Raw genomic sequence first — 20,920 nt, 5'->3', positions numbered from 1 at the left:
CCTTTTGCTTTTATGCTGGGGGATCTTGTGTTGCTGTGCGGGGAGGTGATTACCATGCAGTGTGTTTTTTCTCTGTTCAGTTTCAATTTACAAGCTGATGCCCAGGATTCCAGCGTGATTTCAGATATAATAATTCACAACCTAATTAACTTCCGTAAGGCACTGAAGACACATCTCTTTAATACGACATACCATAAAGACTTTTAATTGGAACTGTAATTCACCATCATTTACCTAACAATAGGATTACTCTCTCCCTATACCGTATTGTTTAATTTTTTTTTTTTTTTTTGAATACCAAACAAATTTATTAAAGATTTTCAAAAAAACGACCCAACACGGCCGTGTTTCGGCCCCTAAGGCCTGCCTCAGGGGTCTTGAACAACCTCGGGTGTAGCAGTGCAAAATAAACACACCGATGGAAGTACACGCTCAACAACTGAACAACACAGTGCCCCCCCATCCCCCCCCGCAGAAAACGGAACACCGTCCGCCAAAAATATAGTTCTCCAACGGACAATACTCCCCCCTCCACGGAGAAGAGACCGAAGGAGGCACCGCACTGCCCAACAACCGAGCACACACCTCCACCGGTGCACTCATCCCACACTGCCACACTCGAGACCGTCCATTGATGTAGACTTGATCTTTGGCTTTTGCTGTGTGTTTATGTTTAAATCTTTTTATTAATTGGTATTCTCAAAAAATAGGTACATTCATGTACTGTAACCATAACACATCACAATGTAATACAACATGTTAACTTCTGGTAACTATTACTTTCAACTCGATGTCTGGGTATTTCTTTTAACAACCTATTCTACCCCTCAGTCCCTCCCTCCCCCCTCCCCATCCCTTCCCTCTTATCCCCCCTCCCTTCCTCCCTCTTCTATTCCTCAGTTTAGTGGCATCCCAACATAGCAGGGTCTCCCAAGGTCACACATGTTAGTCAATTAAGTAGCCTGCTCCTGGCTGCTGGTTGAAGAGTGTCCCAAAAATTGCTCCAGATGCTGGTCAGGTGTTTACCCGCAACAGATTCAAAGTCTTGTACTCCACGTCTTTCTAATTTCAACATTTCTATCATTTGTACCCTCCATTGGGCCAAAGTTGGGCTTGCACTCTCTCTCCAGTTTGTCAGTATTACTCTTTTCCCCTGCAACAACGCTCTTTGCAAAAACCCCTTCAAGCCCGGTACTCGGAGACCTACATTTTTAAAGTCTTCAAATAAAAGCAAGGGTTGTAATGGCACTGTACAGTTCCAATACTTCTCAATGGCTCCTACCACCACTCTCCAGAAGCTCTGCACCTGTGGACATAGCCAAAACATATGACTTAAAGTAGCTGGATCTTGTCCACATTTCAGGCATGCCCCAGAGGCTCCGAACCCTGCCTTAAATGCTCGATTAGGCGCCACATAAAGTCTCAGTGCAAACCTGTACTGCAGCTCCCAGTCGCGAGGGAACGTGGCGCTTTTCCGTATGCTAGTCAGAAATCCTGTAAACAGCGTCTCCGGCACTTCCTCTTTAAGGTCTGACTTCCACTTTTGTGCATAGCCTTTGTAATTAATATCCTCCGTCGAGTCTAGGAGGTTTCTGTGAAAGAATCTCAGCGGCACCATATTCTGTGCCCCCAATGTCAGCGCCGAGCTGATAACCTCCTGCACATCTTCGCATAAATTCACCCAGCCCAATGAGTGTATGTAATGTCTCACTTGATAATATGCAAGGGAGTCTGCCCTCTGTAGCCCAAACTCTCGCTGCAGCTCAGACAGTGCCTTAAGCTGTCCTTCCTCATCCAGTATCTGATATAGATATTGAATCCCTCGCGAGTGCCAATCCGCAAATGTTCTGGAAGAGGTCCCCACCGGAAAGTCCGGGTTGTGTTTAAGTGGCAGAAAGGGGGTCGCCGCTGGTGAGAATCCGTGCCGCCGACACAGCCATCTCCATGCTTCCCGTGCTGAGTTGACAAATGGGTTTTTCCTGATTTCCAGCCGCGGCCTCCTCCCCGTGGTGTGCAGCAGCCATCCCAGGTGCTCCCCGGGAGACAGCAGGGTCTCAATATCAGTTGGCGTGAAGTTCTGTGTACCAGCCAGCCAGTCTCTAATGTGCCTTAGTATGCAGGACACCCCCAAGTACCTTACATTCAGCAGCCCCATTCCCCCAATATTGTTTAATTTTAATATGCAATCCATGTTCAATATGTGAAACCATTTGAATATTTTCCCTTTTTTTGCCCGACTGTTCATTTAGCATTCATGTTCTATATATATTACCAATTGTATATGTATTCTGAAATGACATAAGTCATGACGGAAAATTGTAAGCCACATTGAGCCTGCAGATAGGTGGGAAAATGTGGGATACAAATGTAACAAATAAATATATTTTTGTTGAATGGGACGAAGATGGAGACATCATCTGCATATATAAAGGGATTAAGTTCTTGTTTAGCTAGAGATCTGGCCAGGGGTGTCGTCATGAGATTGAATAGAATGGGGGAGAGGGGAGAACCCTGTGACACTCCGCTGTCTGCTTTCCATGGAGGGGATGTTGAGGATCCCATCTTCACTTGGTAAGATCTGGATGTGAGAAAGCCAGTGAACCATTTGTGTACCTTCCCCTCGATGCTAATGTTATCTAGCAGTCTTAGCAGAATCTGGTGGTTGATCTTGACAAATGCACTTGATATATCTAATTGTAGGAGCAAAATATTTTGATCTTTGCTTATTGTTTTTTTTTTAAGTTGGCTATTAGTGTTGTCAGTACTGTTTCTTCTGAAGTGCAGTCTGAAACCTGGTTGAGACTCGTGTAGAATATTGAAATAGGTCAGGTAATTTTCCAGCTGGGAGGCTACTATTCCCTCCATTATCTTCATTGTGAGTGGGGTGGAAACCACCGGCCTATAGTCAGTGATTTCTTTCCTGTTCTTTTTCTGTTCCTTTGGGATTGGTTTCAGGATTATGTTGCTCTTTTCCATTGGGAACCGTCCTATCGGGAGCATTAGGCTTAAGTGTTCTTTGAGTTGTTCGATGAACTGTTCTGGGTCTTCTTTCATGACGTAGTTAAGACGTGGCCTAGTGGTTAAGGTGGTGGACTTTGGTCCTGGGGAACTGAGGAACTGAGTTCGATTCCCAGCACAGGCAGCTCCTTGTGACTCTGGGCAAGTCACTTAACCCTCCATTGCCTGCCGCATTGAGCCTGCCATGAGTGGGAAAGCGCCGGGGTACAAATGTAAGAAAAAAAAATATGCAGTAGGTTGCGGAGAATTTATATATTGATTGGGCAACCTTTTCTTTTGTTGGTCAGTTAAATGTCTATGTTTTGTCTGCTGGTACTCCTTCTTGTGTTTTGTTCATGAAGTGCTGTAGATGTGGATCTGATTATGGGAGGGTCTCTTAGTTTAATAATTTTTTCTTTGAAGTATCTGGCTATTTTGTTTGCTGTTGGGGGGTCATTGTTAGTTGCTGTTAGTTGTTTGGTGTCTATTAGGCCAGTGGTTCCCAATCCTGATCCTGCAAATCTCTCTCATGAATATGTATTGTGTATATCCCAAAAACCTGACTGGCTGGGGTGCCTCCAGGATCAGGTTTGGGACCCACTGTATTAAGCTATTCACTAGCGTGAATATTATTTTCATATCCTTGTAATCTGGACTTACCTGTTTCTCGTAGAATGTCTCTTTGGCTCTTCTTGTTTTGAGTTTGTAGTTTTTTTTAGTTCTGTCTTCCACACCATTTTATTTGCATCAGTTTTGTTTTTCTGCCATGATTGTTCTAGTCCTCTGCAAAGTCTTTTTTGTTCACTTAGTTCTTAGTTGAATCAGGGCGTAATTGTGTTTTTACGTCTTGACTTAATTTTTAGGTGAGCTATTTCATTGAGGACATGTTCAACTGTATTATCCCAGTCTGACAAGACATTTTCTGCTTCTATATTTGGGATTCATTGATTGAGGTATATGGTGAACTAAATTTTGTCCGTTTTGATCTTGCCTCGTGATTCACGTAGCTTCTGTTTGGTCATCTTCTGGGGTTTGTTTTCTCTCCATCTGAGTGTCATGTGCAGTTTAAAGTGGTCTGACCATGGTGTCTCTGTCCAGCTGGAATTCTGTATTTTAAAGTCCCTTTCGGATTGGAGTCTGTATGCAGTCAGGTCTAAGGCATGCCCTTTTGTGTGTGTTGTGCTGATTTGTGGTGTTTGATGCCCCACAACCTCTCCAGGGGGTTGCCGCGGTACATTCCGTACACCACTATGGCTCAAGCGATCACTCAAATTCCGTTCATAAAGCATCATTATCCTAGCATTCTCAAAAAGAAAGGACATGTTTCTGATTCGCCTACTACATTTCTATAGTACTATCATTTCTATAGCCCTACTAGACATAAACAGCGCTGTACACTTGAACATGAAGAGACAGTCCCTGCTCGACAGAGCTTACAATCTAATTAGGACAGACACAATCTAGTAATGACTCACAATGATTAAAATCTGCATGTTTAGCAGCTTTCTTCATTAATGTAGATGGATAACCTCTCTCAATAAATTTTATAACAAAGGTCCATTGATTTTAATTTATATTCGGTGTCTGAACTACAAATCTGATACTGCGATCAGAATTGAATGCAATACTCAAGCTGAGGTCGCACCATGGAGTGATACAGAGGCATTATAATATTCTTGGTCTTATTTTCCATCCCTTTCCTAATAATTCCTAGCTTCCTGTTTGCTTTTTCGGCTTCCACCGCTTATTGGGTAGAAGATATCAGCATATTGTTTACAATCACACCTAGACCTTTTTCTTGGGTGCTGATTCCTAAAGTGGACCCTAGCATCAGGTAACTATGATTTGATTATTTTATTTTTATTTTTTATTTTTATTTATTTTTGTTACATTTGTACCCCGCACATTCCCTCTCATGGCAGGCTCAATGCGGCTTACATATTGTATACAGGTACTTATTTGTACCTGGGGCAATGGAGGGTTAAGTGCCTGTGCCTGAAGTGGGAATCGAAGTCAGTTCCTCAGTTCCCCAGGACCAAAGTCCACCACCCTAACCACTAGGCCACTCCTCCACTCCAATGTGCATCACTTTGCATTTGTCCTCATTAAATTTCATTTGCCTTTTTGCTGCTCAGTTTTCCAATTTCCTAAGGTCTTCCTTCAATTTTTCACAGTCTGCAAGTGTTTTAACAACTTTAAATTTGCAGGTGACACAAAACTATTCTCTCTGTGGCACTCCACTAATCACCTTCCTTCATCGAGAAAAATGACCATATAATCCTACCCCCTGTTTTAACCAATTCCTAATCCACAACAGAACATTGCTTTCTATCCCATGACTTTTTAGTTTTCTCAGTAATCTCTCATGAGGAACTTTGTCAAAAACTTTCTGAAAATTTAGACACACTACATCAACCGTCTTACCTTTATCCATATGTTTATTCACACTTTCAAAGAAATGAAGCAAATTGGAAAGACGAGACTTCCTTTGGCTGAATCCATTCTGACTCTGTTCCATTAAACTATGTTTATCTATGTGTTCCATAATTTTATTCTTTATAATAAAATTCCACTATTTTACCCAGCAGTGGTCAGGCTTACTGGTCTATAATTTCCCAGATGACCCCTGGAAATTTAAAAATTGGTGTTACATTGCCCAGCCTCCAATCTTCCAGGACTATGGATGATTTTAATGACAGGTTACAGATCACTAACAGCAGATTAGTAATTTCATGATTGAGTTCTAGGGTGCATACCATTCTATCCAGGTGATATGCTACTCTTTAATTTGTTGATTTGGCTCAGTACGTCTTTGGGGGTCCCACCCTTGGTGGTCACTGCTTTGAAACTTCCTATTCATCTGTGCTGGTCTGGAGGGACGCTATAAAAGGAGAAATTAGATCTTACCTGCTAATGTTTTTTCTTCTAGCACCTCCAGACTGGCACAGAGCCCCACTCTTGTTCCAATTTCTATGCAATGGGTGCTTTGGAAGAAGAAAATAGGCTTTTATTTTTGTGCTCATGGTTTTGACTGTGAGGTGCTTATGTTAAGGACTGTTATGGTTCATTAACTTTGGTTCCGAAAATAAAACAAAAAATGAAGTATGTTTTTAATGAGTCAGGTTGTAGTGGGTCTGGCTAGAGGAGGCTGATATACGTTACAGTACAGCAGCAGCACATGGCCCTCTGGGTTGGTCACCTTTGAGAGGGAAGTGTGGTAGGCAGTGGAATTCCATTGGGGGTATCTGCTTGGCTATTCAAGGACTGACTCTATGGGGACTGCACAGCCCACTTATAGGTTACTCAGAAGGCAGTGATTCTCCATGTGCTGGTAGGAGTGTGTAACACATTCGTCTGTGCCAGTCTGGAGGGACTAAAAGAGAAAATTAGGCAAGATCTAATTTCTCCTTTTTTATAATTTAAAAACAGGGACATTTTCTCTTCTAGTCTGATCCTGTCACCTGTTGACTCCTCTGATATTTGCAGTCCTGCATTTTCTGTTGCAAATTGATGACTGCTACAACCTAGAAAATGCTCTGTGTTATGAAAAAGGAACTGATTACTCAGACCCAAATAATGTAAAGGTAAATGAATGACCGTAGCTGGTACTACTACTGCTACTACTAATCATTTCTATAGCGCTACTAGACATACGCAGATCCTGTTTTAGCCAAATTTGGTAACATGGTTTTTGTTTTACAGCTACAATGGATTTCCTGTTCTGGAACAAGATCTGTTTGACACTCCAGAAGGCATACTGAAAAGCAAGTGCAACAATTTGTCCTTGAAAGTTAGTCATCCCAGCAGCCCATCACCAGTATTCAGAAGAACCAAACAGGTATTTCCAGGGCTGTGTATCTTTTTAATACATAGTGAAAATGCAGACAAGCAAATTATGTAATGATATTGAGAGGGATAAAGGCTTTTCTGCACATTGGGTGACTGCATCTTCTTCCATTTGCACGTGTTTTTCTGCTGTGACCCAATGGCTTATTTTATTTTCTTAACATTTATTACATGCCTAATATCTGAATACTCAAAACCGTGGCTTAATTCAAACAATTATTCCTGGCACCTTCAGTATATAATCTAAATTTCTCTGGTATCCAGCCAAATATAAAGAAGTCAATACTTTGATGAAAATTTTTTCAAACAACCATTCGATAACTTTTCTTTATATATATATATATATATAATATATATATATATATATATATAGTTCTAATTGACCTCAGCGATGTTCATTGCCAACAAACTATTGTTTTTTTTATGGCAATGTGAGCAACATCTGCTTCTTAATTGATTAGCTCTAATACTTTCTTAGCTTTTGTAAATAACTTTAAATATATATGATATAACTTATCTTTTTAAATCCTTTTTTCCATCGGACCCAGGGGTTCTATTGTCCGACATATGTTTCGCTCGAACATGAGCTGTCTCAAGGACAATCCCCTATAATATAAAAAATATAAAAACTTTGATTAGTATACTATATTCTTTGCTCAAAACCTAAGAATTGCCTGGTATATAAGCAAGGAAACATATTTCTAACAAAGACTCACCCTGAGAACTTATTAGCGCCAGCTCTGCTATGTATCTTATCAGCAAAGATGGCAGCAGCGTTTCTTGTTCAAATTTAAATACCATCTGAGTATTGACATAAATAGTCCCTCCCCCTAAACTCCTATTGGACATAAAATCATATCAGCAATGCCCATTCAAGTTCCGCATTCAAGCCCTCAGGGACAACTGTTCGCAGTGAGTAAATATACCATTGTTCCCTAAAGTTAAGCAACTTACTAACTGAGCCACCCTCCTTTCTTATCTCCATATATTCAACAGTCCTCCATCTAATGTCATCAACACTATGTTGTTTTTGCAACCAGTGTTACACCAAAGGAGCCTGTGTGTTTTGTGTATTTATGCAAGATTTGTGTTCTGTGAGACGAACTTTGATAGGGCGAGCACTCCTCCCAATATATATGAGATCACAAGGGCATGTTATAGCGTATGCTACATTATTACTATCACAATTAGTGAGAACCGTAGATATCAGAATGGTATTTCTCCCTGGTACCAACCATGAATTGCCTATGATCACTAGTGAACACCACTGACAGTGTCCACATATCGTTTGAGTTCCCTTATTAATAACTGGAGGGTCAAAACATTTATTTGAGCCTAGGCGCTCACCTAACGATTTACCTTTTGTATATGATATTAATGGTACATCGGAAAAGCAAGGGTATAGTTGGAAAATGTGCCAATGATTTTTTATAATCTGCACTGTGTTTTGACTAATTGCAGAAAAAGGTAGCACATGTCAGACAATCTATTTCCTCTCTTGTACTTTCCTTCAGCAACCAGGGATGTTGAGCATATCTTACCCGTGTATAGGCTTTCTTAATTGCAGATCTCGGATAGCCTCTGGACATAAATCTCGATTTTAATTCTTCTGACTGTCGTTTAAATTTGCTCAAAGAAGAGCAGACCCTCCTAACCCTCAAAAATTGGCTAACCGGGAGGTTATATTTAAGATGATAAGGATGGAAACTGCCAAATTGTAAAAAAGTATTTCTACTCACAGGTTTGCGATACAGAGATGTACATAGCCTATCTCCCTCTTTATATATCCACAAATCTAGAAATTCAATAGCTGTTTTATTTGATGACATGGTAAAAGAGATATTTACATCTAGTGTATTGAGCCACCATATAAAGTCCAATAGAGACTGTTCAGACTCTGTCCATAAGAAGAAAACATCATCAAGAAAACGTTTCCATATACGTACTGCTTTGAAATGTTGAGAAGGGTATATCATCTTTGATTCCATTTGAGCAATGTACAAAGTGGCTACTGAGGGGGCTAATGTAGCCCCCATTGCCACACCTTGTGTCTGGAGGTAGAAATTATTTTCAAACCAAAAATAATGTTGAAAATAACTAGTTCTGCCAACGAGAGAATAAATTCAGATGATATCCGCTGAGACCCTGGCTGTGCTTCTACTGTTTCTTTAATGATCTCTAAAGCTCCTGTTTGTGGAATTTTTGTATATAACGATACAATGTCCAAAGTGACCAACCAAGTGTTGGTGGTCACATTATCAACTAGTTCTAATTCCCTTAAAAAATGTGAGGTGTCCTTGATATAAGATGTCATGTCCAATACTTGTTTCTTCAAAAAAAGATCAATAAATGTAGAAAGTGGTTCTAGCACAGATGACTTTGTGGAGATGATTGGACGTCCAGGTGGTGAATCTATTCTCTTGTGTATTTTTGGAAGAAAATATATTTTAGGAGTTTGAGGATTTTCTTCTAAAGTATTAGAGCTGATCAACGAAGAAGCAGATGTTGCTCACATTGCCATAAAAAAACAATAGTTTGTTGGCAATGAACATCGCTGAGGTCAATTAGAACTATATATATATATATATATATATATATATATATATATATATATATATATATATATAAAGAAAAGTTATCAAATGGTTGTTTGAAAAAAATTTCATCAAAGTATTGACTTCTTTATATTTGGCTGGATACCTGAGAAATTTAGATTATAATATCTGAATACTTCATGTGACTTACATTATCAGAATACAATAAATCAAAATATTCATACAATTATAAAAACACATAAGTTAATATAGTCAAATGAGAAAACATGTGAGAACAAAAAGATATGAAAAAAGATAAAAGAAGAAAAAAACCAGAACCCATATTTAAGGTTAACAACCTCGCACGCTATCTTGGTCCCTTTGTTTCATTCATAGCCCTAGGATTAACGCATTTCTCCATGTTGATGATACCTTTCTGCCTTCATGGAGAAGTTTTCAGCCTGCTCAGTTAGCCACTAATCTGTAAGCTGAAAACATTTCTTGTTTGGGAGACTTATGTCAACATGTCAAATAGGTTTCCAAACCCCAATATCTAAAGGAACAGCTCACTCTTGAAACAGCCAGCCTAATGTTATAAACAGTAAGTTCAACCAACAAACAACCCTGAGTAGAGAGCAAGGCTCGGCTTAGGATGTACCTGTACAAATACTGTTGCAGATAAATTATGCCATATTGAAGAGCCTTGTAAACTAGATGCAGTCCTTTGAAATATTTCCAGTTATGGCAGCCTTGCGTTGGCTGTTAGTAGAATAGAGACCTCTTGTCTGTGCTACAGAATTTTGAACAATTTGAGGAAAAAAAATAAAAAAAGGTAAGAGACTTTGTTTTTGTTTAATCATACGGAGGAACTAGACGTTCTGCCAAGTCAGTTTTGGCGCAGGCGTTTGTGGAGCATGTCAGTGCCTTCTGAGGCGGCTAGGGGGAGTGTGAGTCCTATCACCGTCAGCCTGCAGCGGGTGTTCAGCGCAATGGGGGTTCCTCTCAGGCGTCCGGTGAGTCAGAAGCGCAGGGGATAGTTTCGGTGTTTTTCTCGGGGCAGTTAGTGCAGTGCACGTTGGCGGGCACCATTTTTTCCTCTCAGGTGCGACCCGCTCCGCACGTGGCGGTTAAAAGGCACAGCGCGCTTCTGTGGCACAAGCTCTGATGGAGGGAAGCGATGTACAGGGAGCAGGGGAGTCCCTTGCAGTTCCTTTTTCCCCGGATTTTGTTTTATTAATGCACAATACCTTTCTTTTGAAGAAGTCAGGAGCTTCTCTTCAGGCAGCCCCGTCTCTTCCTCAGCAAACTTTGGTTGCTGCAGCCTCTGTCTTGCCTGCCAAAATGTTCCCGGGTGATACAGATGGCCCGGTTTTGTCTCCGGTACTGGCGGTAGCCCTGCAACTATGGAGGTGGAGTCTGCGGTGCTGCTACTTCCCTTGCAGGCCCCCGCACCGTCTGTGCTTGTGGTGTAGGTCCCTTGTGACTTATAAGGTTTGGGGCCGCAGTACTCCGCGTCTTATCTAGCGGAGTTTTGGTGGGCTGCTTGGCTGGCCTTGCTGGTGCATATGTCTCCTTCACACACTGCAATGGCATTACTGCAATGGAGAGACTAAAAGAATAGACAATTTAAAGCAAAATAAGCTCATAATAACTCATTGTGGTGATGCTGTATCCCCCAATAGTTGTGTGTATCCTATGGCGCCTGTGTAAACTGTACCCTCCTTGCTCACAGCTGCATATCCGTCTGCGTGCTGTCTGCGCAGTGCGCCCTTCCCTAAATGGCCGGCCTAAAGCCCCACAGGCGATGGCCGTTACATTCAAATTTGGCCTGGCGTGGTAGTCAAAATGGCCGCTGTATGCAAAATGGGCCGCTAAAATTAAAATGGCCGGGCTCCTGTACACCCGGCAAATAAATCAGTAAGACCGGTGGTCCTTATATCAAAATGGCCGCCGTTTTCAAATTAGCCGCGTTAAATCACGTGGCCGCTCTAGGACTAACACCATTGTACCAACCCTTCCCCCGTGGACCTGGTCCTAATAGGAGCTGGGAGTAGCATACTGTAACCGATATGTTTGTCCTGCTAGGCTGGCACCAACGATATAATATCAATTGGTCTGGCCTGTGCAGTGTGTCAAAGACACATGCGTGCGGTGTCCAAGGTGGCAGCTGCGGTTAAATGTGTATTTCTAGTGAATTTTTAGCGCCATAAAAATGGCCGCCTTTTTCAAATTTTACTGCTAGTCGAAATGGGCGGTGTATTGAAAGTTGCCGCCGTTTTTACAATCAGCAGTCCTGCAAATTTCCGCCTTATCGAAATTCACCGCTGCCATACGTGCCTCTGTAGGTTAATGGCCGACTGTATGGGCGGGCAATTACAACGCGTGGCGAAGTGCATGTTCCGCCAATTTTGGACTCCCCCTAAGTGGCCCGCAATAGAAGACCCTGACTAGCGAGGATCGCAATGTGGATGTTTCTGCAAAAACCTGCATCTCAAATATCGCGTGGCAGGCCAATCATGCAGACATGGCGCCGGTAAGTAACGATTAGGATGAACCGTAGTCGACCGAGTAGAAAACACAATATGGCCGTAGTGCTGCATGACATGGGCAGCTTATACAACATGGGTGACTTATACCGCACTAAATTTTACCAAATTAGATAACACGGCGTGGCCGACCATAATGGGGCTTGTATAGCTCTGCATGGCATGGGCGGCTTTTACAGCATGGGCGACTTATACCGCTCTCATTTTTGCTGCATTAAATCGAAAATCCGGCGTGGCCAGCCATAACGGGGCTTAAGGTCTGTCGCTGTAATGGCATGGATGGCTTATACCGCATTAATTTTTCGAATTAAATAACTCAGCATGGCCGGCCACAACGGGGCTCTTTTTTTTTTGTTTTGTTTTTTACCACGACCGCTACGTCGCCATGGCGTTCGCCGCGGGGTCTAAAACCCATATGTGCGCTGCGTCGCCATCACTGCCTGTTCATTCATCGAGACCCATGCTGCTTCAAAATACATAGTAACACAGTAGATGACGGCAGAAAAAGACCTGCTGATGACTCTGTGCTGATGACTCCCAAATCTACCTTTCTACCCCTGATATCTCACCTTGCATCCAAACCAAAGTTTCAGCATGCTTGTCTGGATGTCTCAACGCCACCTGAAATTAAACATGACCAAAACCGAGCTTCTCATTTTTACCCCCAAACCCACCTCCCCACTCCCCCCGTTTTCTATTTCTGTTGATGGCTCTCTCATTCTCCCTGTCTCCTCAGCTTGAAACCTTGGGGTCATCTTTGACTCTTCTCTCTCCTTCTCTGCTCATATCCAGCAGCTCGCAAAGACCTGTCGTTTTTTCTTTACAACATCCGTAAAATCCGCCGCTTTCTTTCCATGCACTCTACCAAAACCCTCATCCACACCCTTGTCACCTCTCGTTTAGACTACTGCAATCTGCTTCTTGCTGGCCTCCCACTTAGTCACCTCTCCCCTCTCCAGTCGGTTCAAAACTCTGCTGCCCATCTCGTCTTCCACCAGGGTCGCTTTACTCATACTACCCCTCTCCTCAAGTCGCTTCACTGGCTCCCTATCCGTTTTCGCATCCTGTTCAAACTTCTTCTACTAACCTATAAATGTACTCACTCTGTTGCTCCCCAGTATCTCTACACACTCGTCCTTCCCTACACCCAATCCGTGCACTCCGCTCCATGGATAAATCCTTCTTATCTGTTCCCTTCTCCACTACTGCCAACTCCAGACTTCGCGCCTTCTGTCTCGCTGCACCCTACGCCTGGAATAAACTTCCTGAGCCCCTACGTCTTGCCCCATCCTTGGCCACATTTAAATCTAGACTGAAAGCCCACCTCTTTAACATTGCTTTTGACTCGTAACCACTTGTAACCACTCGCCTCCACCTACTCTCTCCTCTTTTCCTTCCTGTACACATTAATTGATTTGATTTGCTTACTTTATTTTTTGTCTATTAGATTGTAAGCTCTTTGAGCAGGGACTGTCTTTCTTCTATGTTTGTGCAGCGCTGCGTATACCTTGTAGTGCTATAGAAATGCTAAATAGTAGTAGTAGTAGTGGTAGTACCTGCACGGTCCATCCAGTCTGCCCAACAAGATAAACTCATATGTGCTACTTTCTGTGTATACCTTACCTTGATTTGTACCTGTCATTTTCAGGGCACAGACTGTAGAAGTCTGTCCAGCATTACCCCCACCTCCCAACCACCAGCCCCGCCTCCCACCACCGGCTCTGCCACCCAATCTTGGCTAAGATTCTGAGGATCCATTCCTTCTGAACAGGATTCCTCTATGTTTATCCCACGCATGTTTGAACTCCGTTACCGCTTTCATCTCCACCACCTCCCGCGGGAGGGCATTCCAAGCATCTACCACTCTCTCCGTGAAAAAATACTTCCTGACATTTTTCTTGAGTCTGCCCCCCTTCAATCTCGTTTCATGTCCTCTAGTTCTACCGCCTTCCCATCTCCAGAAAACGTTCGTTTGCGGATTAATACCTTTCAAATATTTGAACGTCTGTATCATATCACCCCTGTTACTCCTTTCCTCCAGGGTATACGTGTTCAGGTCAGCAAGTCTCTCCTCATACGTCTTGTAATGCAAATTTCATACCATTCTCGTAGCTTTTCTTTGCACCGCCTCATAAATCTGTTGTGAACCATGGAGAGTTCCCGTGATTGTTACACACCTGGTTCTTTCTGTCAGGGCTGGCTTCACCATTGGACCAGGTGGAACACTGGCTCAGAGCGCCACTTGGTTGCAACAGTACTTGGTGTGCATTGTGAAGAGGACACATGGAATGATTTTTTAAATGTGACCAGAATAAATATTGGCAGTTGGGGAGTTAATCTTCTACTAGTTACATTGATCCCTGCTCTGTATAGATCATAAAAGCTATAAGTTTGAATTTTGGTGCATTTTGCACTTAGTAGTCTGTCTTTACATGAAGAGTTAATGACATGTCTGAAAAAAGTAACATGCCCAGTTTTAAAAACAGGAGGTGATAAATTGCAATCATCCTATTGCCAGTTTCCCATATTTAGCAAAATGAGTAGAATACTTTATAAATCAACAAATGAAAAGTCACTGAGATAACAGTGCAATTTTTGCATGAGTACCAGGTTGGCTTTTGAGCAAAACACAGAATGGAGACATTACAAGACTTGATTATTGATCACCGGTTGATTGCTTTAGCAAGACTGAAACTCCTGTTACAGTATTTCTTGATGTCTCTGCTTCCCTTGATAGTATAATAATGAGGTCTTAACTGCAAAGGCAGGACAACATAGGAGTATGACATCTTATTTTGTAATAGCTTCAATCTTCTTTATCAAATATAGTGCAAGCGGTGAAAAATGGAAGTGATAAATCCAACTGGTTTTCTGTTACAGCGGCATTTCCTAAAAATCTGTATTATTGGCTACTCTGTTTAATATATACCGTATTTTTCGGACTATAAGACGCGCTTTTTTCCCCCAAAATTTGGGAGGAAAATGGGGGGTGCGTCTTATAGTCCGAAGGTAGCGTTTTTGGACCTCCGTTCCGTACTTACAGGATTCCATGTTCCCTGGTGGTCTAGTGACGTCGGGGCAGGAAAGAGCCCCCTCTTTCCTGCCCATCGCGCTGCTCTCCGTGCTTCTCAATGCTTTCTGATGGTCTCGGCGATATTCAAAATGGCCGCCGAGATTCTCGGCGGCCATTTTGAATCTCGCCGAGACCGTCAGAAAGCATTGAGAAGCACGGAGAGCAGCGCGATGGGCAGGAAAGAGGGGGCTCTTTCCTGCCCCGACGTCACTAGACCACCAGGGAACATGGAATCCTGTAAGTACGGGACGGAGGTCCAAAACCCGGACAAGACGCACCGGAGCACCTAGGTTTTAGAGGAGGGAAAGAGGAAAATTTTTTTTTCCTATTTCCCTCCTCTAAAACCTAGGTGCGTCTTATGGTCCGGTGCGTCTTATAGTCCGAAAAATACGGTACTTATTTCCTTCATGCGATTTTATTGTAAATATATGGGACTACATTTTCAGTTGTATGTTGATATAATGATATATTTGTTGGATAAAGACAATGTCTTGATTATCTTACAATATATGCCAGCTGCTAGCATTTCATTGTCTGCATGGCTGCAGGAAAACAGCCTACGGTTCGATACTTTGAAAACTCAAATTTTAGTTGTCTTAGGACATTGAGAGGCAGAGATACTATTTATTGTCATGGAAGAAGCTTATGTTCTATCAGTATGTTCAGAATTGTGTTACTTGAGATTTTGATTAGATACAGACTCGTCTTTGCATTTATTTTATTTGGTTTATATCTTTTTTTTTGTTTGTTTTTTTAGTAGTAGCTCAAGGTGAGTTATGTTCAGGTACTGTAGATATTTTTCTCAGAGGACAAGCAGGCTGCTTGTTCTCACTGATGGGTGACGTCCACAGAGGCCCCTCCAATCGGAACACTTTACTAGCAAAGCTCTGGGTCGCCGAGGGAGTCGGCACCCAATAGGCATCGGCACCGGGAGGACCGCTCACCCTCTGTTCAGGAGGTGTCGATGCACTCCACCTTGGACAGCCCGGAACAGCCTCCACGCCCAGAACAGACTCTGACCTCGACGCCTGCATCGGCTTCTATGTCTTTCTCCACAGCCGCCCTGCACGAGAGTCTCCGGGCCGTTCTTCCAGAGATTCTGGGAGAGCTGTTGCGCCCTTCCCCTCCGGTACCGGGGGTGCTTGCGCCACCGGTACCGTCGAGTGAGGCGCCAGCTGGCCCCTTGCCCGGGGTGAGGTCTCCGACATCGGTGCCGCTTGCGGTACCGACTGCGGCCGCCTCCCAGGAAGGCTCCCCGACGACGTCGGCGGAGGGAGCTTCGCCGGTGCGGGCGAGGGAGTCTACCTCTCGACGCTCACACCGTGGCCGTGTTTCCACGGAGTCGAGCCGGGCACGGCTTCAGACACAGGTTCATGAACTTGTGTCTGATACCGATGGTGAGGCCTCGTGGGAGGAGGAGGAGGACATCAGATATTTCTCTGACGAGGAGTCTGATGGCCTTCCTTCTGATCCCACTCCCTCCCCTGAAAGGCAGCTTTCTCCTCCTGAGCGTCTGTCTTTCGCGGCCTTTGTCCGGGAGATGTCTACGGCCATCCCCTTCCCGGTGGTTGTGGAGGACGAGTCCAGAGCTGAAATGTTTGAGCTCCTGGACTATCCTTCTCCACCTAAGGAAGCGTCCACAGTACCCATGCATCATGTCCTAAAAAAGACATTGCTGGCGAACTGGACCAAGCCTCTAAGTAATCCCCACATTCCCAAGAAGATCGAGTCCCAGTACCGGATCCATGGGGACCCAGAGCTGATGCGCACTCAGTTGCCTCACGACTCTGGAGTTGTGGATTTAGCCCTAAAGAAGGCTAAGAGTTCTAGGGAGCATGCTTCGGCGCCCCCGGGCAAGGACTCTAGAACCTTAGACTCCTTTGGGAGGAAGGCCTACCATTCTTCTATGCTCGTGGCCAAAATCCAGTCTTACCAGCTCTACACGAGCATACACATGCGGAACAATGTGCGGCAGGCGGGCTTGCTGGACAAGCTCCCTCCTGAGCAAGCCAAGCCATTTCAGGAGGTGGTCAGGCAGCTGAAGGCGTGCAGAAAATTCCTGGCCAGAGGGGTATATGATACCTTTGATGTTGCGTCCAGGGCCGCTGCTCAAGGTGTGGTGATGCGCAGACTCTCATGGCTGCGTGCCTCCGACCTGGAGAATAGGAACCAGCAGCGGATTGCGGACTCGCCTTGCCGAGCGGACAATATTTTTGGAGAGAAAGTCGAACAGGTGGTAGAGCAGCTCCACCAGCAGGATACCGCTTTCGACAAGTTCTCCCGCCGGCAGCCTTCAGCTTCTACCTCCACAGGTAGACGTTTTTATGGGGGAAGGAAGACTGTTCCCTGCTCTTCTGGTAAGCGTAGGTACAATCCTCCTCCTTGACAGCCTGCGGCCCAGGCTAAGCCCCAGCGCGCTCGCTCTCGTCAGTAGCGTGCGCCTCAGCAAGGCCCCTCGGCTCCCCAGCAAAAGCAAGGGACGAGCTTTTGACTGGCTCCAGCAGAGCATAGCCGACATCAATGTGTCAGTGCCGGGCGATCTACCGGTCGGGGGGAGGTTGAAAGTTTTTCACCAAAGGTGGCCTCTCATAACCTCCGACTAGTGGGTTCTCCAAATAGTCCAGCAAGGATACACCCTCAATTTGGTTTCCAAACCTCCAAATTGCCCACCGGGAGCTCAAACCTACAGCTTCCAGCACAAGCAGGTACTTGCAGAGGAACTCTCCGCCCTTCTCAGCGCCAATGCGGTCGAGCCTGTGCCATCCGGGCAAGAAGGGCTGGGATTCTATTCCAGGTACTTCCTTGTAGAAAAGAAAACAGGGGGGATGCGTCCCATCCTAGACCTAAGGGCCCTGGTCAAGGAAAAGTTCAGGATGCTTTCCCTGGGCACCCTCCTTCCTATGATTCAGGAAAACGACTGGCTATGCTCTCTGGACTTGAAGGACGCCTACACGCACATTCCGATACTGCCAACTCACAGACATTATCTGCGATTTCAGCTGGGCACACGTCACTTCCAGTACTGTGTGCTACCCTTTGGGCTCGCCTCTGCGCCCAGAGTGTTCACGAAGTGCTTGGCTGTAGTAGCAGCGGCGCTTCGCAGGCTGGGAGTACACGTGTTCCCTTATCTCGACGATTGGCTGGTGAAGAACACATCCGAGGCAGGAGCTCTACAGTCCATGCAGATGACTATTCGCCTGCTGGAGCAACTGGGGTTTGTGATAAATTATCCAAAGTCCCATCTTCTCCCAGTACAGAGACTCGAATTCATAGGAGCTCTGCTGGATTCTCGGACAGCTCGTGCCTATCTCCCAGAGACGAGAGCCAACAACTTGTTGTCCCTTGTCTCGCGGGTGCGAGCGTCCCAGCAGATCACAGCTCGGCAGATGTTGAGATTGCTGGGCCACATGGCCTCCACAGTTCATGTGACTCCCATGGTCCGCCTTCACATGCGATCTACTCAATGGACCCTAGCTTCCCAGTGGTTTCAGGCTGCTGGGGATCTAGAAGACGTGATCCACCTGTCCACGAGTTTTCTCAAATCCCTGTATTGGTGGACGATTTGGTCCAATTTGACTCTGGGACGTCCTTTCCAAATTCCTCAGCCACAGAAAGTGCTGACTACGGATGCGTCTCTCCTGGGGTGGGGAGCTCATGTCGATGGGCTTCACACCCAAGGAAGCTGGTTCCTCCAGGAACGCGATCTGCAGATCCTGAAGTTACGAGCGGTCTGGAACGCTCTGAAGGCTTTCAGAGATCAGCTGCCCCACCAAATTATCCAAATTCAGACAGACAACCAGGTTGCCATGTATTACATCAACAAGCAGGGGGGCACCGGATCTCGCCCCCTGTGTCAGGAAGCCGTCAGCATGTGGCTCTGGGCTCGCCGTCACGGCATGGTGCTCCAAGCCACATATCTGGCAGGCGTAAACAACAGTCTGGCCGACAGGTTGAGCAGGACCATGCAACCTCATGAGTGGTCGCTCAACTCCCGAGTAGTGCGCCAGATCTTCCAGGTGTGGGGCACCCCCTTGGTAGATCTCTTTGCATCTCGAGCCAACCACAAGGTCCCTCAGTTCTGTTCCAGGCTTCAGGCCAACGGCAGACTGGCATCGGACGCCTTCCTCCTGGACTGGGGGGAAGGTCTGCTGTATGCTTATCCTCCCATACCTCTGGTGGGGAAGACTTTGTTGAAACTCAAGCAAGACCGAGGCACCATGATTCTGATTGCTCCCTTTTGGCCGCGTCAGATCTGGTTTCCTCTTCTTCTGGAATTGTCCTCCGAAGAACCGTGGAGATTGGAGTGTTTTCCGACCCTCAACACACAGGACGAAGGGGCGCTTCTGCATCCCAACCTCCGGTCTCTGGCTCTCACGGCCTGGATGTTGAGAGCGTAGACTTTGCCTCTTTGGGTCTGTCGGAGGGTGTCTCCCACATCTTGTTTGCTTGCAGGAAAGATTCCACTAAGAGGAGTTACTTCTTTCTATGGAGGAGGTTTGCTGTCTGGTGTGACAGCAAGGCCCTAGATCCTCGCTCTTGTACTACACAGACCCTGCTTGAATACCTTCTGCACTTGTCTGAGTCTGGTCTCAAGACCAACTCTGTAAGGGTTCACCTTAGCACAATCAGTGCATACCATTACCGTGTGGAAGGTAAGCCGATCTCAGGACAGCCTTTAGTTGTTCACTTCATGAGAGGTTTGCTTTTGTCAAAGCCCCTCGTCAAACCTCCAACAGATGAGATCTCAATGTCATTCTCACCCAGCTGATGAAACCTCCTTTTGAGCCACTGAACTCCTGCCATCTGAAGTATTTGACCTGGAAGGTCATTTTCTTGGTGGCAGTTACTTCAGCTCGTAGAGTCAGTGAGCTTCAGGCCCTGGTAGCCCAGGCCCCTTACACCAAATTTCATCATAACAGAGTAGTCCTCCGCACTCACCCTAAGTTCTTGCCAAAGGTTGTGTCGGTGTTCCATCTGAACCAGTCAATTGTCTTGCCAACATTCTTTCCCCATCCTCATTCCTGCCCTGCTGAACGTCAGCTGCACACATTGGACTGCAAGAGAGCATTGGCCTTCTATCTGGAGCGGACACAGCCCAACAGACAGTCCGCCCAATTGTTTGTTTCTTTTGATCCCAACAGGAGGGGAGTGGCTGTGGGGAAACGCACCATATCCAATTGGCTAGCAGATTGCATTTCCTTCACTTACGCCCAGGCTGGGCTGGCTCTTGAGGGTCATGTCACGGGTCATAATGTTAGAGCCATGGCTGCGTCAGTGGCCCACTTGAAGTCAGCCACTATTGAAGAGATCTGCAAAGCTGCAACGTGGTCATCTGTCCACACATTCACATCTCATTACTGCCTGCAGCAGGATACCCGACGCGACAGTCGGTTCGGGCAGTCAGTGGTTCAGAATCTGTTCGAGGTTTAGAATCCAACTCCACCCCCCTAGGCCCATGTTTATTCTGTTCCAGGCTACACTCTCAGTTAGTTGGATAAATTGTTAGGTCAATCTCAGTTATGTCCTCGCCGTTGCGAGGCCCAATTGACCATGTTTGTTGTTTTGAGTGAGCCTGGGGGCTAGGGATACCCCATCAGTGAGAACAAGCAGCCTGCTTGTCCTCGGAGAAAGCGAATGCTACATACCTGTAGAAGGTATTCTCCGAGGACAGCAGGCTTATTGTTCTCACAAACCCGCCCGCCTCCCCTTTGGAGTTGTGTCTTCCCTTGTTTGTCTTGCTACATATGGGACTGACGAACACGAGCCGGTTCGGGCGGGAAGACGCCCGCGCATGCGCGGTGCGCATCGGCGTGCTAGGACTAGCAAAGACCTTTGCTAGTAAAGTGTTCCGATTGGAGGGGCTGCCGTGGACGTCACCCATCAGTGAGAACAATCAGCCTGCTGTCCTCGGAGAATACCTTCTA

At 45.3% G+C, this 20,920-nt stretch overlaps 1 protein-coding gene across 1 annotated transcript in view; it reads left to right on the top strand.

The window, feature by feature from the left end:
- DENND4A (DENN domain containing 4A) overlaps positions 1 to 20,920 on the top strand; it is a 576,041-nt gene that overhangs the window by 271,949 nt on the left and 283,172 nt on the right. The window contains 1 exon segment of the mRNA XM_030189785.1: positions 6,700 to 6,835. Within this exon segment, the coding sequence (XP_030045645.1) occupies positions 6,700 to 6,835 (136 nt within the window).

This window comes from Microcaecilia unicolor, chromosome 1 (genome assembly GCF_901765095.1).
Source record: "Microcaecilia unicolor chromosome 1, aMicUni1.1, whole genome shotgun sequence".
Classification (NCBI taxonomy): Eukaryota; Metazoa; Chordata; class Amphibia; order Gymnophiona; family Siphonopidae; genus Microcaecilia; species Microcaecilia unicolor.
The sequence above is the reverse complement of the archived record's forward strand: the minus strand, read 5'-3'. Positions and strand labels throughout refer to the sequence as shown.